Here is a 17,819-nt window from a genome sequence, read left to right on the forward strand (position 1 = left end):
TTGAAGACACAAGTTAAAAGACAACAATAAAGAAAATTGGTACCCAACTAGTTCAAAAAAGCAGCACCTGGCTTATGTGCCAATGGCCTTCCAAAATAAAAATGTATTTGTCTGTTGGCAGAAAGGAAAAAAGGCATGTGAGTGTCCATTTTGAAAGACTTCACCAAATGTTTCTGTGGTGGTGGAACAGAAAAGTATTCAGTTCCATGTGGAATGTTTTCAGTAGTTTGACATCACTATTTAGGGTATAGGAGGACTGAAATGCAAAGCTAAAACTTAATCCACAAGGGTCTGTTATTAGATAACTAAAGCTGCAGTCTGGTACACGTTTATGTGGCAGTTCCTCAACTCCATGTGATTAAATTCTTCTGTACCTCTCATAGATTTCAGTAGCATTGTGTTGTAATGTAGCTTTAGAAGTAACAGTTGGTTCTAAAGTTGTATTGACGTACAGGAGTTGTGATGAATTCCTTGCTCCCAGACTTTCTTGTATATTTAAGTTAGTCAGGGTTTTATCTGTAGGCTTGTTATTGTCTCTGTACTAGTGGACTGCAGCTGCTTCCTGTATGAAAAATCAGAAGGTTATATAACCCAAGCTGCTCTTTTATTCTGCAATGTATCTTGACCTGTGCTTGAAGCATGACATGACTGTCACTCTGCCAACCTCTTGGACTCTCTTGGATAAACCCACACTTGATCCCCCATACACTTGGGGCAAACCTCATCCCACCGCCCAGAACTTTTGCCATTGGTAAATAGGAGGAAGGAATATGTACTGATGAAAGTTTGGGTGGTCCTTGTTCTGGTTACTGTCCCTCAGTGTATTAGCAGCTTGAAGCAGCAATGGTCTTAGAGCACTTCCTTTCAGCAGATGGCCTCACAGTGCTCCATAAGAGCATGGATTCTCAACTAAGGATGGATTTCCCCAAGCAGCCTACAAATCAAAATACTAGAGAGCAATCCTGTGCCCTCTGGACACTGCCTGAGGATCCTGGGGTTTTCCAGTTGAAAACAGGTTCCAAGTGCGGAAGGGGAGATCTGAACCCCAAACCCCCCACAGTAACCTCAGAAAGAATTATGGCACCCACCCACCAAGATTGGCAGGGGGGGAAGGAGACTGGAAAAGCCAGGATATGAGCCATCCTATTCTTCCAATCTCCATCCCTACCACTCTTAAGAACTGTCACTAGAAGAGCAAAAAGCCCATCCAAGGAAGGAAACTAGCACAGGAAGATGGTCGCTTCTGTTGGTCATCTTGCCCTGCACTGAATGACCAAAAGCCTCTGAGCAGGAGGACCTCTGATAACGGAGGGTGCATTCAGTAAGATGCTTTGGGATTTTGGTTCTGTGGCACTGACACCTGGTGCATTTTATATTGTAGCCAAGATCTGATGCACAAGGCTGCACATCATGCTAGTGTTTCCACAGATGCACTCACTGGTATTTCTGTAGGAGGAAGGGTGGGGAGAACTTGTCTCTCCTCATGCTCACACCTATAACGGTGCCTTCCTGTGCATGGAGAAATGACAAACAGGTGGGATGGGGGTTCCAGGACAGTGAAGTGTACCTTTGGATCCCACCACCTCCAGAACAAAGTCTCACTGAATGGGGTGTTGCCTCATGTTGCAGTAAGTGATGAAGTAAAGACAATGTAATGGCTGTACTGATATGGCTTTCAGTGCTGTTTTTGTATGTGTTAGTTGATTGGAAGTTTGTGTGGGAAGCCTTGTTACTACAATGAGATCTCTGGTCTGACTAGGACTGGTCACCCTAGATTAGACAACTTTGGGTCACAGCATCATCTATGAAGGCAACATTTCCTATGAATTGAAGCAGGTTACTTACTCTGCCAAACCAGACAATACTGACAGATGAACAACAGCCCATACTGTTAGCCATTATACTTCCAGCATTGCCTCAAATGTGCAATTCAAACACTTGTGAGTTTGGGACCAACAGGGGTTATAACAGGCTAGAAATATACTGGGGGCACCACACAAAAATGAGTATTGACAGTAAGGTTGTCTTTTTATCTGGCAGGCCCTTTATCCTTCAGAGAAACAAATGTCGCACATGCAGCATTCCTCTGTAAACAGCAACTCGCATTCCATTTCTGCCTTTTAATGTACAGCAGCCCTACTCCCCTTCTCCACAAGTTAGGAAATTCACAAGTCATAAACATTGGCCAGGAAAATTATACTTCTCTGGCCCTGGCCTGGATGGGACACACATTTTCTGAGAGAGATGCTTGCAGGACACCTGCCAGCTGAAGACAAAATTCTGAGTTTTCTATTTTGAGTTTGGTTTCACTTGAGTTTATTCACTGCTCTGTGCATGCGTGTGTGTGATGTAACATATGCAAGTTCACTGTTCCATATGTGTAGAAGATTGAAACATATAAACAAGAGACCACGTGACAGATATGATGAACTCGGGAGAGCAGATACTTTCTTTTCTGCTTGAGTCTTGCACTTTTGACATGACCCCAGGGATGTTCCAGCATCTGTTCCAGGTGCAAAGATGCTCATCTTATCAGTATCACCAACCCCGCCCTGATTAGCAAATCTAGTTCCTGGGTGCTGGTTGTTAATGCCTAAACTACCAGTATTATTTTTAGTCACTTAAAAAATGCTGTACACTGGAGCCGAGTCTGGGTTGTGGTTATTGGATAGCCTTAGCACAGTTGCTCCTTGTTCATGTGTCCTATGGAGAGTGTGATATTATGCATTTTTAAGTTTTCCCATTTTGCTGCACAGATATTGTGATGGGTATAGCATGTTGTTATTGGTGATGCCAAAGCCAGGCCTTCCTGTCCACTTGAAAACTAGAAAAACACCTACTCAAAATTGTGGGTCTCAAATTGATACATAATTTAGAAGTGCCAACATCTTGAATCTCCTGATTAACTCTCCCCATCCGTGCCTTCCTCAGCTCTGAAGACTATAACCACTTATAGTGCCAGAGAAAATGGGCACCATTCTGATTGAATAATGGAATCTCCTCCACAGTCTGGGGGAAAATACAGGAAGTCCCTGAGTTACAACCCGTACTTATTTGCAGTTTTTCCACTTTCACAGGGGACCTGTGCCCCTAACCCCCATGATTGTGGAAGGCCAGCTATATGTGATCCAACATATAAATTTGACTTAAAGATGAATTTGTTTTCTCAGGGCGAAGACTTGTCTGTAACTGGGGGACTGCCTGTACTACATCAGCTAAGAATTTCCATATAGCCCCTACCATTTCTTCTTTCTGTCCAGTATTGCCGAGTAGCGCTTATTAGATAGCATGAGAGAACTAGCAACTATGAGTCACATTCTGTAAATATAGAAGTACCCAATTGCCATTGTTGAAGTTCCCACCCCAAGCTGAAAACAGTATGTGGGAAAACTTCTCCCACCTGAATGCTTTTCCTATTACTACAGATTCATTCTCCCTCAATCAGCTTCTGTGGTACAACAGTTAAATTCAGGATATGCAGTTATTTCAGGCTGCTGTTATTGCTTTTCAATGGTAAGAGTGCTCTCTGCAATGTACTTTATACTGAATTTCTACAAAAGGTGAGAGGCTTGTTTTTGACTCTTCTAATCAGAAAATTGACATGTCACTTTTCTCAGTAGTATACAACTTCCATTTTGGCCATGCATGATTCCCTCCATTTATTACACCAGTATCTTGAACTACAGCTATTTACATTTAAGCTCAGAATTTCTCTTTAATTCCTTAAAATGGATACCTGCCCCAGTGAGGCCCCAAATTCTTTTATGCATTATAAAATACGAGACATGAAGCTGTGGTGACAGTTTTAGCAAATAGAACAGCAATGCACAAATGTTTCAAATCATTACATCGATGGCATTCAAAACCACAAAGAAACCTATAGTTGAATATTCTTTTTTAATGAAACTAGAGAGCTGCATACAAAAACTTGCACATCTCCCCATCCCTTTCTCCATCCTCATTCCTGCCACCACCCTTCACTAAATGGTCAGCATTGGATGGGTTTGGCTCTATATTGTTACAATTACAGCACAGACAAAGCTGGAATAGAACAAACATGGAAGAGGAAAAACAAATCCACTTAGCACAGGGCTCAGTGTTCCCATTCTACAGGCAGCTTGAACTGAGATAAAAAGCTATGATGTACTCTATTTCCCACCCATTCTCCACCCACCCACATGACCCATAGTTGCCCCAATATCTTAGCACTACAACAAAGAGCAGGCTCTTCCCTTGATATCCTGGAAGCAGAGGCTACAGGCTGTAGAATTTCAGGCTTCTGTCCATGCCGGTTGAAGCCAGGAACTTAGCATGATGCCCAAAAGCTACTCCTGTTGTCAGGCCACTATGCTCTGTAGGAAGGAAATGGGAGAGTCAGGTAAGATGTTCTTTCATTGGACGTTTTGTTACCTCGGAAAAGCCTAGACCCAGTACAGAGGCCAGGCACTGGTACAAAAACAGTACCTTGCAAGAATATACCAGAAGCTACCAACATCTTACCTGTGAAGTGGAGAACCTCTGTCCATTGCTTACAGATGTACACCTGGACATCAGTACCACCCAGGGCCAAATAGGTGCCACTCTGGTCAAATATGAGAGACTTCACCTAAAGAGAGGAGGCATTTAAGAAACACACTTCAGAAGTAGGCCAGGTCCTCAGGCAAGTGCAGCAACCTCACCCCTTGGCTGGGGAAGTAGCCAGCTTCCAGAATTGTGCCACCAGGCTTCAAAAAGCTGAGATGCTAAGAAAGACGCACAGAGTGATGCTGAGACGGTGAGAGAATTCTGCCTGCAAAACGGAAAAAAAGCCAGCACTACACTCTGCTGAAGCAAGGCAGGGCACACAAACCTCAAAGTTATTGTCCAGCTGCAATGTCTTAAAGTTCTTCAGTTTGCGCAGATCCCACAGCTTGACAGAGGAATCATCAGCAGCAGTGGCCAGGTAGTAGCCATTCTCAGAGAATGCAATGCTGGTAATAGGGCCTGAGTGTCCTGGGAAGTTTGCCACATTGGTTCGTTCCTGAAAAAGGCAAGTCAGTGTTGGAGCTACATCAAGCAAGCTGCACTATGATGAAAGACCACAAGATGGCCTCATCTTCCCAAGAGATGCAAAGCTTTTCAGCCATGACTGATTGATTGTTTTTAAGTGAGTTCCTTTTCCCTAAAATATAATTCCTGCAAGGTTTCTTGAATTCAGCCTGTTTCAGCAGTGACAGCAGGATCCTAGTAAACAGTTAAATTAAAACCAGGTCCCAAAAGAAGTTAGAAGTAGATAAAGGAACAAAAAATTGACTTTATGGGTTTCAATAAAGTGCTTTCACAGAGTTTTACAGAATTGATACAGAATGCTGTGTCAATTAGCACACATTGGGAACATGTTTTGATGTAGGATATCTTACAGTTGTGGCTGTTGAAGAAAACATGTTGAAATAGGTCGCAGCAAATTAACCAACAGATGCATTGCTTTGCAAAATTCAGGTAGACCAAAACAGAGGATACACCCATACACTCGGGCTATTCCAAATCTTGTTTTATGCAGGGCAGTAGCAGTACTTTCTGTGTATTCCATTGCCCATATGTCTCATTCAATGCTTTTGACAGGATTAATTATAAGGCTTAGAGTCTATGCAGAACATCAGAATGTTCTAAATGTTTTATTATCTCTTTTCAGTAACCCTTACTAGCCAGCCTCCTAACGTAGGCTATGGGTCAGATCCGCATCGTCAAGACCTTACCTTCAAATCCCAGATCTTAATCTGAGAGTCCATTGTTCCAGTCCCAAAAATAAGTCCATCAGGATGGAACTGAGCACAGGTAAGCGCTGCAGAGAGAGATGATATCAGATCACCACAAAACTGAGAGCAAAAAAGAGCAAAGCCCCAGTTCCCCTTGCCTTCTGCCTCACATGAATCAGATACCTTGAACTTGCAGAATGCCTGCTCTCCCAAGCATGCTGCACGGGAATGCAAAGGTTTAGATGCAAAATGCAGTAGTCTTACCACAGCCAGAAGTTTCATCTGTGACCTTGGTGAGAACACGGCCAGTCTGGATGTCAGAGAAGGCCCAGTACTGAAAGAGAGGAAAGGCATCAGGGTTACCAAACTAATTTGAGATTAACCAATTTAATATTGCAGTGCCCCCCATGGGTCAGATAACATCAGTAGGCATAAGTTCATTTCCTTGCCCCACTCCTTCTGATAATCTGTCTCAGCGAAGAGAATGGGAATCAGCTAGCACACAAAAGGATTCAGATACTGCAGGGAAGAGAAACAACAACTCTCAGTGCTGCTCACTTGGCATCAGATATATTATTATTTTTCTCCAGGTGGTGGGGTCCAGAGGCCAAGCCCCACTCCCCAGGAGAACCCACAAAGGCTTTGCATACCTGATATGGCAAAACACTTCTATTCTAGGAACTTTGATTTACTGTTTTATGCTGATACTTTGGAGAGGGGGTTCTGTTGATGTTTCTCTTTTTAAACTGTGCTTTGGATGGTTTAATTGCCATTTTATATCTCAAGTGTACACCACCTGAACAATTATTTTAAATTATATAAATGCTTAAAACAACAGTAGGATACTAAAATCCCAGGCAGCCACCCCAGTCCCTTTTTGCAAGTGCCATTTTGTGGCAGACTCACCACACAATGCTTGGGCACAAACCTCTGGTTTCAGTCTCACCTGGTCATCAGAGGAGCTCAGCAAGTAGTCACCTGTGGCATGGAGACTCAGTCCTGTTACAGCGCTCTCATGGGCACGCACAACCTGCACACATGAAGCATTGGGAACTGACCAGATCCGGATGGTGGCATCTGGAGAAGCTGAGAATACTAGTTCCTGTAATGGAGAGAAATGAGATTCTGGTAATTAGAACAAAGCAGTGTTTAATTCAGAAAGAGAGCCCATGTCCTGCCCTCATACATTCAGGAAATAGGCTATCTATTCATCATATGATTGTACAAATCATACAATCAAGGATGTGATGTTCTTGAGAGAGAGAAAGTACAAAGGTAGAACTATGGTCCTCACCTGGGATGGGTGGAACACCACGCTGGTGACCTTCTTAGTGTGACCCTTCAGAGTCGCCAGGATTTGCTCTGAGCTCTTGTCAAAGACAACAACATTTTTATCAGCACCACCTGGAAAAATAAAGAAGAAACCAAGAGACAGAATGACTCAGTTCACAGAATTAAGAGATCCCACTGAAAGGGGGAACCCTATGGTCATTCTGCATTTTCTTAGAATAAATGCTAGCAGAGTATTGTTTGCAAACACATTTTCATGCCTGCCTCATGGAACAAGGACTTCACTTAAAAAATATTTCCAGATAAGTTCAAATAAGTCAGAGCCAAGCAGAAAGGAAGGAGGTCTTTCGTAGAAAAGAAGGCACCCAACCCATGAGTGATGCTATTCTATCACTAAGATCCCCGGAAAGGAATTGGCTGCAAGCAGCCTTAACAAACCTGTCAGGATCTTGTTAGTGTCGGAAGGACACAGGTCCAGAGCAAGGATGCCAGGGATGCTGGCACTGTGCAGTCCCTGTTCAAAAGCAACAGTACTAGTATTAACATCAGTCCTAGGAAGGAGAAAGGCCCTACTACTTAAATTTATCAACTGGCAAGCAACATAGGGAAGAACTCTTACAGCAGATAAGTATCCTCAGACACTTGGCTTATCCACAAGTTTTCTGTTTCATGGTCCCTGACAGAAAAAGCAATTTCTCCTCTTGATAAGAATCTGTAGCAGATGTGCCACTGTAAAAACTTCTCTCAGCTTGCAAGATCAGTAACAGAAAAAAATAATTAAAAGGGGTATCCTGTCATCAATAGTAAAACCAATCACTTTCACTGTATAATGAAATGCAACCAAGCTTGAAATTACTCTAGAAACAAAGAGAGTCTGGGAGAAAACAGCAATTCCTAATGTCATGGCATCATACTTTTCTGGCCTAAGTAGCAAAATACTGCTAATCTGGATGGTGGCAATACCATATTAAGAATTTCTGAAGCTGACAAAAATGCCAAACCTCAGAGCCTTCCTATGGCAGGCTGGATTGCAGTAGAAAACAACTAAAGCTTAGAGCAATGGTTAGCTGATGGCACAGTTGCCTAGTTAGGTCACATCAGCCTGTAGGGAGGAAACGCAGGAACATTTTAAGAAAACATAGGAAGCCTCTAGCTTAGCGCATGTAATGGGGAGCTTCCCAGTCCCAACTGCCATATACTCACCACATGTGAAGCCACCTGCCGGTACCTGCTTAATTCTTCTGGCTTCACCAGCTCCTCTGGAACAGTCTTCCCTCTCTGCCAAAAAGACCACACAAAAATAATCCACCTGGAATAGGGATGCCCCCTCAATCTAGCACTGGAAATTGTATCTTACCAGGTCTCATAACTTTCTCTAAATTTATCTGTTCCAGTGCCAGACCAAAGCCTTTTCATTCTCCCAGTTTTGTAATTGATAAGTGGCATTTTATTTAGTTGAATCAAGTACTGGCACTTAGGGAGTTCTTAATTGTTTTATCATTGTAATAATTTTTAATATTTTTTCTCTTTGTAAACTGTCTTACCATAATGAATTGATGGTATATAAAAACTTAATACATACATACATAACTTTTAAAAAATACATACACACCAGAATCACTCAACACTCACTCCTGCAAAGAAACTTTGCAGAAAAATGCACCCACCTTTTTACGCTCCGTGGTCAGCACCGTGGCTTTGTCTTGAAGCTGAAAGGCAGAACAGCATTAGAATAAGCCAGACACAAATGAGGCAGGTTAGCACACAGGCTGGCAGGGCACCAACATCAAGCCGTGCAGCTGTATGTAGAAAAGAAGGGACAATGCGGTTCCTGTAAACATGGTCAGTTCCAACGCTTGAATGGATATGAAGGTTGTATATCTAGAGTAAGTCCTGGCTACTTTGTGACAGCTGAGACATTTTTGTTCCTTCCCTCCAACTCTACTGGATGACTTGAAAAATGGATTCACTTTTTGGCCAGGGGATGATAAGGCATCTGCTGCACAACAGAGCACCAAAAGGGCCAACAAACTTTTGGACCTCTGTAATGTTACTGGTCCCATTTTTCTGTCTAAAATGTTTTCCTGAGGTGCAGAAGTTATATACAACCTAGAGGCCATGCACCGCCCACTCCTAATCTACAGTGAGAATCAGATGGCAAATCCTTACTTTCTGGATAATCTCTGGGGTCATTCCTGCCAGCTCCCCTAGGTCCATTGGCTCACCAGCACCCTGCAAGAAAGGGAGGGAAGTAGTGTGTTAATTCAGAGGAGAAAGATGGAGCATGAACAGAATTATAAGCATATACGCATGTAGAACTTACCACAGTATTGGGCTGTGCAGAAGGTACAGCCTGAGGAACAATGAGGCCAGCCTGGGGTTTCAGGGTTGCCAAAGCTGAGGAGAAAAGATAGTTAGGGAGGTTAAAAGACAGCTGGCACAATGAACTCTTCCTCTGGACACCACCTAAGGAGTGTTTCTTCTTCTTGCGGGTTTACCTTCTCTTGCAGCAGTAACCTCTTTGGTGAGACGCGCAATGACACGGCAGGCAGCATCATGCTGGTACAGTGCATGGGACAGCTCCTGGCGTGTGGTCTGCAGCTGCTGGCGTAGCGTGAAACTGTGCAGCATAACAGCATCCTGAAGGAGGCAAGCGATATATTAACAGGTCTCTGGCCCAGTGGCCAGGATCATACACAATAAGCCAGGAACTTTGATTGACCATGATCAAGCAGCACCCTTCCACCTGCATAAGTAAGAAAATGTAACAGAAATGGAGAGGTTCTCTTGACATCTGAACCTGAGATTCTGGTTTATTTTGCTCAAGTAAGCCATAATTTGTAAGCCAAGAATAAGCAAGAGGTTGTTGGCTTATGAATCCCAATCTTGGATTCCGAAATCACAAGAAACTATTCGGCTGTCCTGCTTGCAAGAATACAAAAGTGAGAGATAAGATGTCAATACAAGCATGCTTTTTGTTCCTGTTAAGCCAATATTTATTTACTATTTTTAGTTGTGCAAGTAGATTACATAGTTTTGCTTGCTTTTAATTGTTTTAGTTACAATAGTAGTGGTAATGACCAAGCAAACAGAAAAAGCAAAAGGGGGATTTGTATCATAAAAACATCGATATACAATAATTGTTAACATCTCCCTCTGTATAAAAAGAAAGCACAAGGAGGGGGAAGAGTTTAACATTTCCATTTCAAATATATATTGATAAGTAGCCTATATATATCAGTAAGCATCCATATGAATTTGATAGCTGATACAGTCAAAAGTAGCAAGAAAAGTAACAACTCTGTTGACTGACTGCAAAAGTAAGTAGACTGAGTGATAGATGGTTTTTCCTTCAAAGTTTAAGAGTATCAGTCTCTTTGCAACTGTAAAGGCTGGTAAGACAGGATAAACCAAGAAGCCAAGCTTATAACTGTCTGTTAATGATTGATCAGAACAGTGACTGGCTTAGACAACTCCACAAGCCATGGTAGGTTGTTGAGTCATGCGAACCTGAACTGTTTCCACCGGGGTGGCTGTTAACAGGCAGCAAGCCATCTGGACAACTCATGTTGTCCCGCCTATATAGTATAATTTTAATGTGTACTGTTTAAAATTACTATGATTTTATTATAACTGGTTTTATTGTTTTGTTTTTAGCATTTGTAATTATCTATTTTATTGTAAGCTACCTAGAGAATTTATTATGACTCGTGGACAGCATATAAATTTATAAATAAATAAAATGTGCGCTATGGGGTTTTGTACCAAAAATAAGTTGTCTGAACCAGGCATCTGACCCCCTCGTTCCCTTGCCCGTTGCTAAGCTTGCCCAGACTACTCCAACCAGCCAGGTGGAGGGAGCAGCCCTGGCTATGTGCTCCTCACAAAGTGCAAAAGGACTTATTACAGCAGGGGAGGGCAGAAAAGCCCTGGGAAACTGATAGGATGATCGAGGGGGAAGCAGGGAGGCAAACAATCCACAGTAGGCCTGATCATCCATCAAGTGCACTGTGGATTGTTTGCACAGCAGGCACCCCTTCAGGACTTATTGCCAGGATGGGCTGTCATGACATGTGAACCCACCCAGAGTCTATTGACCTTTCTGAAGGAAAGCTAGTCATGTCTAGAAGTCTTCTTCCATCCATCCTGCCCAAATTTCATGTTTGGGCAGGATGTGTCTCCCACCTCTCCAAGTCATGTGTCTCCCACCTCTCCAAGTCAGGCAGAAAGCTCAGTACACCTACAACCAGAAGGAATGTCTCAAGACAGGATACTTACTGTTTCATCGTCACCACAGTGAACACAGGACATTTTGCCATCTAATACTGGACAGGGAAAGAGGACAGATGCTTACCCATTCATCTTGAAGTGCCTTCAGAATGGCTGGAATACTAGTAGCAGAAGGTGGCTTTGGCCGAATTGGGTGGGCAACTATAAATGATAGGAAGATGAACAAATTAACTCTAGAAAGAGCCCCAGCATCATCCTTAGTGTCTCACAAAGCTGCCAAACTTTAAACCACATGCAGCCTGTAAGAATGACTGCATTCTTGCCCTTATTTACCCTTATTTACTTCTCCCACACTAGCCGTACACTGGAATGAAGCAGAGCTACAGAACAAGGATGAACTGCAGAGCACAGGCACAGGGAGCTTGACTGGAGGAGCAGTGTGTAAAGAGGAGAAGAGAGCATGGCAGGGTATAAAGAATGGGAGAAGCCCCTGGCACATGCTTGATGGGACCCTTTGATTTAGCACACTAGCTGTTTAGAACACATCTGAAGAGACTCTCCCATTCAGAGCATCATCTGGACCCCATGCTTTTAGAATTCCCCTATGTAAGACCATAGAACCAGAGGTTCCTTCTTAGAGGACACATGAAAATGCAAAAACAGTTGATTTGCAATTCCCAGTTCTTCCACATGTTACTCGAGCTCTCGGATGATCATTTGTGATAAAGAATAGGCGGCAGCTACACCACACCACTTCAGAAAACATTGGAGAAGTTCCTTTGAAACTTGGCCGTAACTCTGCATTTCAAAGTGGCACAGTGTTTGACAAATTTTAAAAATGTAACTCATCTGGTGAGCTCATAAATTCCTGGATTCAAAGAAGAAAGGAACCTGGCACCTACACAGAATGTGTTGGACCGGGAGTCCCAAAGTGTCTGACCAGTGCTTATGATGGCTGGGCTGATGAGCCCTGCCCCTAGGGAGCACCAGGCTGCCTGCCCCAATCTGGAAGCTACACCTGTTGCACAGTTGTGCTGTCTGCTCAAACATGACATTTTTCTATCAGCTGGTTATCAGACTTCAAGAAATCTTATAGCCAAGTGAAAGTCTATAACAAATCACGAAGATGGGAAATCCGAGACACTCTGGCTCACCTTTGATATCTATCAGCTGCTCTTCAGACAGTGGCTGGTTGTTGACTGGGTCAGTCCCATTTTCTGCAATATACTTTTCAATCAGTCTGCGCTCATAAACATGGTTTGAGACTGGAGACACACAGGGATGCTCAGGTACCTCATTAGAAACTGTAAGTAAAAGGCAGAGGTAAGAACTGGCATGGAAAGTTTAAAGACCTTACAGAAGTTTGAGAAGAAGTCCATGAAAAAATAAGGTAATCCAATTTAATGAAACTCTGAGTAAAGATAGCAATTTTAGCATTACAGATCCTATCACTGAGAGGGGCACACTTGCATTCTTTAAAAGATTGCAGCATAAATAAGCTTTCAATTGGACTGAGCAAGATATCTATAAAAAGCATCCCTTCTGGGTGCCTAGCAAACAAAGATTACACACACTCACACAGAGGGAGGGAGGGAGGGAGGGAGGGAGGGGGTTGAAGTCAGGTAAAGTCAACTGAGGTTAGTTTTCAATGAAAGTAAATGGGAACTAACTGAAACTAATGGGTTTCCAGTCACAACCCACTGATCATTTCAGTGGAACTCAAGTTAAACTGAACTAGTCTGGACCACACCCTATGACCTAGTCTGCACAACATAAAAACCCCTCATGGAGGGCATTCATCCATAGGGTCACCATAAATTAGAGAAGATCTGATGGCATGCAGCAAACAAGCAGCCAGAAAATTGCACAAACATGTTCATGAGTTTTAATTACTCCTGTGGTTCTTTCACAAGTGCACAAGTGCTCTGTTACAGCTGTTCAATATGTATAGTCTTGTCTAGTCAATTTCCTTGTATATTTCTGCTGCAAAGGGAGCAACAAAGTGGATTAGTTAATAAACACAGAGACATGATGAGATTGCATACAGCTAAATTTTGGCACAGTACCTGGGGACCAAGTGGGAGTTGTCAAGTAAAACAGAATTGGGGGGAGGGGGCAGCAAAAGAAGGTACACCAAAGGGGAGGGCAATAATTCTCACCTGACAGTGTGATCCTCTTCATTTTAAGTGTTGAATTGACATTTGTCACTGTCCTCCACCAATTTAATATTTCTCTGGGTCCCCAGCTAGTCCAGAAAGGGGAGATACTAGCTCTGTATCCTTTCTTTTCTAAGTCTTTCCTGCTGCACTAACTGCAGCCCCCTGGTAGTTCTTAACTGCCCCCCCCCAAAAAAAAATCCCCTTGAGAAGAGGGCTGAATGGGACATCATAGGTACAATCTGGAGTATACATTCTGCTGGTTCTGGCACCCTTTAAATTGGCACAAATTCCCCCTCCATTTATTACCCAGGCTTTACATTTGCATACATATCTATGGAACTTTTTAGAATGGCTAAGAAACCACTGTAAGTACAGCAGTAAGTACACCAAAACGGAGATAATCTCTCTCCTTTCTGGACTAGCTGGAGCCTTGGGGAAGTGATGAAAAGGTGTAAGGCCCTTAGATGTGTCAGTTAAAATAAAAAGGATTACCCTTAACGAAGGGATGCTATAATTCCTCATTTGATGTACCTGCTTTCACCACTTTTTCTCCTTCACCAGTGCTTTTCAACTGACCTGACCTCTAGGCAACTGGTCCCTGGCAACAGTGTGCACAGTTGCTTACAAGCAGTTTCATCTTATCATTTCCCATTCACTTTGACAGCTCAGACAGACAAGAAAATTGGCCATGCAAGACTAAGAGCTCACTTATGAAAGACAGGAAAAAAATGAACATAATTCTGTACCCACAAAACAAAAACACAATCTCGATTATGCATTTTTGAAGCTCTGAAAAACAAACAGAAGTGACTGAAATGGGGAGGAAAGACAAGAAGAGTTCTGCCATGAGGGCACTGCAATACCAAGGGAGAAGGCGGTAGTGCCTGTTGTCTGTCAGGCACATGATTCTGTGAACAACCCACATTGTTTAGTTTATTCACGGGGGAAACTTAGCATGCTATGCCAATTCACCCTCTGTCTAAACTACATCTGCAAGATACCAACCCATAATGGTTGGATTTCAGCTTTCAGTCAATCCACTACATTTCTGTCACAGCAGCACGTATGTTAGAAAACTTAGTGCACCATCCAATGTTGCTGCTTGCAGCCCACCAAATTCTGAGGATTATGGGTATCCATTTGAGTATGCGAAGGGCATGGATGCCAGGGTTTCAGCAGTCTTTTGTCCCTGCTCACAAGAGGAGAGGAGCCAACATTGAGATTCCTTGCATTCTGTCAAAACCTCGCTCCTTCTCTTCTCTTGGAATGCCGCCCAGCACCAGCTCTGAATTTCCACTTGCAAGTTTGGAGCTGCAGCTGGCTGTGAGGGGAGAGCATTCCAAGACTGGAAGCCACAGCTCCAACCTCAGAACATATTTCTATGGAGGTCTAAACAAAATCTGGCAACCACAGGATTGCACATTTTATTTGATTTGCAGCCTGATTCTAAGGAGCAAATCTGACCTATCTTATGATGGCAATATGCAGAATATACAAGGTAGATCTCCCACTCCTGCAAATTTCAGCCAACAGTGTAAAGCAGGGGCCGAGAATTTAGAACATGAATAGTCATTCCAACATATTAAGGGTAAGAACTTATTACAGGGAAACTTAGAGAAGGTGATTATTCTATCTAGCAGTTTTCAAGTGGTATTCCAGGCAACTGTGGGGTTCCTTGGAAAGTTTCCAGGAGAAAGTTTCCTAAATGAAGAAATTAGCAATGGCAAACAAGTGTGCCTGAAAGACACATCTTAGGAGCTCTAGCCCTTTCAGTGTTAGAGATAAAGAGAGATAATGACTGTTAAGCAGACTTAGAAGACTTCTTAGCAGTCTTTATCAGACTTCTTCAATCTGCTGCCTTCTTGATGTTTTGGACTACAACTCCCATGGTCTCAGGCTGCTGCAAGTCATGCTAACTGGAGCTGATGGGAGTGATTCCAATTGGGGGTGCCATTTGAACACTGGATCAAAAAATTGCAAAATATTAGTCTGCCAAAGTGCGCAATGAAGCTTTGCCTTATAGTAAACAGGAATAGGTGTACAAAGTATCTTAAAGGATTAACTCATGAGTTCACAATCATTTACACTTCATGCTAAACTGCAAAGTTACAGACAGAACAGGGCTTTGAAACCTAAAATTGAAGATGAGTCTAGAATCACTGAAAACCTAAATACTACTCCATCAAGAAAAATTTTTAAAGGTAATGTAGGTTTACTCAAATATATGATTTTGGAGAAGTTATTTTTCAAGAAGGACTGTGATGGAAATGTGTACTTGAGAAGGTGTTTTCAGCATTCAAAGCAATTTCAATAAGGTTTATCTTGTTACTGTTGCAGAGTTTCAATGACCATTTGACCATGAAGGTCAATCAGTGGCTAAAGCATGTTGAAAGGAGAGGAGCACCTGTATGATCATGGATTCCTAGGCTTATTAAGTTTGGTGTCAACAGAAAAAGTGAACATATAAATAAAGTAGATCATGGATCCTAGAAGTTTACTTGATTTGAACCTAGTTTCACAGTAGGAGGTACACACAATCTCTTTCATACATTAAGTGGAAGTGGGGAGGAGACCATTCAAGCTAACCCTATCCACCATAATTGTGTATTGCTGCAATAAACATACAGGAACCATCCCTCAAGAGGTGAGAGGGATGGCAAATAGAAGCCAGGCCTTTTCAGGTGCTGCTCCCTACCTTTGGAATTGTCTCCCTGGGGATGTCTGCCTGCCACCATCTTTATTATTGTTTTGGTGTCAGGTAAAAACATTTATTTTTAACAACTTTTTAAATAACTGATCCTGGTGTATTTAATTGTTTTTATGTATCTATATAGCCGTGTCCACCACTGCTCTGTTCTTGATTATTTCCTGCTAGCTCAGCTCCCATCAGCCTATACCTGAAGTTGGATTTCCCCCCAGCATACATTACTTTAAACTTGCTTACTTTAAATGCATTTGGCATTTTGATGTCCATTATTTCCAGCTTGAGAAGATCCCTTTGGAGCTCCTCACATTCCCTCTTGATTTTAACTACCCTAAATAGCTTGGTGTCATTAGCAAGTATGGCAAGTATTGCTCACTCCTAATTCTAGATCATTTATGAACAAATTGAAAAAGCATTGATCCTCATACAGCACCCTGTGTGACCCCACTAGCTACATCTCTTCTACTCCTGTGCATTTCAGTCCTAAGCAGCACCTCCAAGTTCACTGAGTTAGAGGGGACCTTGTAGATCAGGTAATCCAACCTCCTGCTCAGGTTGGGAAATCTAGAATTAGAACATCCCCAACAGCTAGCTGTCCATATGTGTGGGGACCTCTAGTATGGGAAAGTTCATCCCTGTGGTACGTGCATTTAGTCTTGCCATTAAGGCAATCAGGCTTAAATCACTCACACTGCAAACCTAAATATAAGTAAGATGCTCCAGACAAAGTAGGATTTGTTACTACTATTATTGCCATCATTACAATTACATCCCACCATGCACAGAATTGCACTACAGTAAATCACAAACACCTGCTTTCTCCCTAAAACTGATGCAGCAGAGAAATTCTTAGAAAACCTTGAGAACTGCTGCAGCATAGAGGTTAAGAGACCACACTGGAAGCCGAGAAATCCCCAGTTCAAATCATTCCTCTGACATGAACACACTAGGTAACTTGAGGCAAGCCACTGCTCTTTTCCTCAGCCTCATCTCTTCCATCCGCAATGCAGGAGATTACCACACTGACTTACCTTACAGGAGCTGCTGTAAGGACCAGAATTAAATCATGCATACGAAAAGCCATGAAGAAGCAGCTCAGAAATTAAGAGTGATGGCGATCACTAAAAGGGAAACCCCCGACCCGAGCCTTCTCCCCCTCACCAACCCCACCATGCATGAGACCGTCCACCCTCCTCCCTGGCCGTGCGGAGAGGCGCCGGAGAAAACGCGGGGAGCGAAGGAGAAAGCGAAGCACTCACTGGAGCAGATGAGGGACATGGCGAGCGCCTCCTCGGTACGATCCCCGCTGCTTCCGGTCCACGAGACCGAGAGGAAAGATTCTGCTTCCGGTAGCCCGCTCCAGTTCCTTTAAACGCGACGCTGCGGCGCGCGGGAGGCCTCGGCATTGGCCGGAAGCGGAATGTCTTCTCCTCTTCCTCCCGCCCCCTTCAGCAGGCGCTTCAAACGCTACCCGTCGCCGCAAGGCCTAACGGTCCGAGGGAGGGGTCGGCTGGAGTGATCACCTACATCCCCCGCCATACCTTTGGATGGGAGAATGATAGAATTATAAGTGTAGATGTAAAAAGTAGATGGACTCAGATCAGGGCCATACGACTGAGTTTTTTCCCCTCAGGTGCCAGTAAATTAAATAGCCAAAACGATGTTAGCTGTGGTTAGTAGTAGCGTGTGCATCCGAAAGTG

The 17,819-nt window shown here is 43.1% G+C and overlaps 1 protein-coding gene across 1 annotated transcript; it reads right to left on the reverse strand.

Annotated features, from left to right (window-relative positions):
* Nucleotides 1-3,878: 3,878 nt before the first annotated feature.
* On the reverse strand, nucleotides 3,879-17,472 carry PRPF19 (pre-mRNA processing factor 19). The gene is made up of 16 exons (XM_044425670.1): nucleotides 17,378-17,472; nucleotides 12,410-12,559; nucleotides 11,380-11,456; nucleotides 9,524-9,665; nucleotides 9,349-9,422; nucleotides 9,195-9,257; nucleotides 8,693-8,734; nucleotides 8,229-8,303; nucleotides 7,464-7,539; nucleotides 7,030-7,139; nucleotides 6,682-6,837; nucleotides 6,000-6,069; nucleotides 5,736-5,821; nucleotides 4,850-5,020; nucleotides 4,501-4,606; nucleotides 3,879-4,352 (listed from the first exon to the last, which is right to left on the reverse strand). The coding sequence occupies exons 1-16, from the start codon at nucleotides 17,394-17,396 to the stop codon at nucleotides 4,255-4,257; spliced, it is 1,515 nt and encodes a 504-aa protein (XP_044281605.1). The 5' UTR covers nucleotides 17,397-17,472; the 3' UTR covers nucleotides 3,879-4,254.
* Nucleotides 17,473-17,819: the final 347 nt, after the last annotated feature.

This window comes from Varanus komodoensis, unplaced genomic scaffold (genome assembly GCF_004798865.1).
Source record: "Varanus komodoensis strain SLA01 unplaced genomic scaffold, ASM479886v1 scaffold16, whole genome shotgun sequence".
Lineage (NCBI taxonomy): Eukaryota > Metazoa > Chordata > Lepidosauria > Squamata > Varanidae > Varanus > Varanus komodoensis.

Coding starts and splice junctions, on each gene's coding strand:
- PRPF19 (XM_044425670.1), bottom strand. Junction 7,140..7,463: donor CACTAACAAGATCCTGACAG/GTTTGTTAAGGC, acceptor TTATTTTTCCAG/GTGGTGCTGATAAAAATGTT. Junction 4,607..4,849: donor AGCTGGACAATAACTTTGAG/GTTTGTGTGCCC, acceptor TCCTCTCTTTAG/GTGAAGTCTCTCATATTTGA.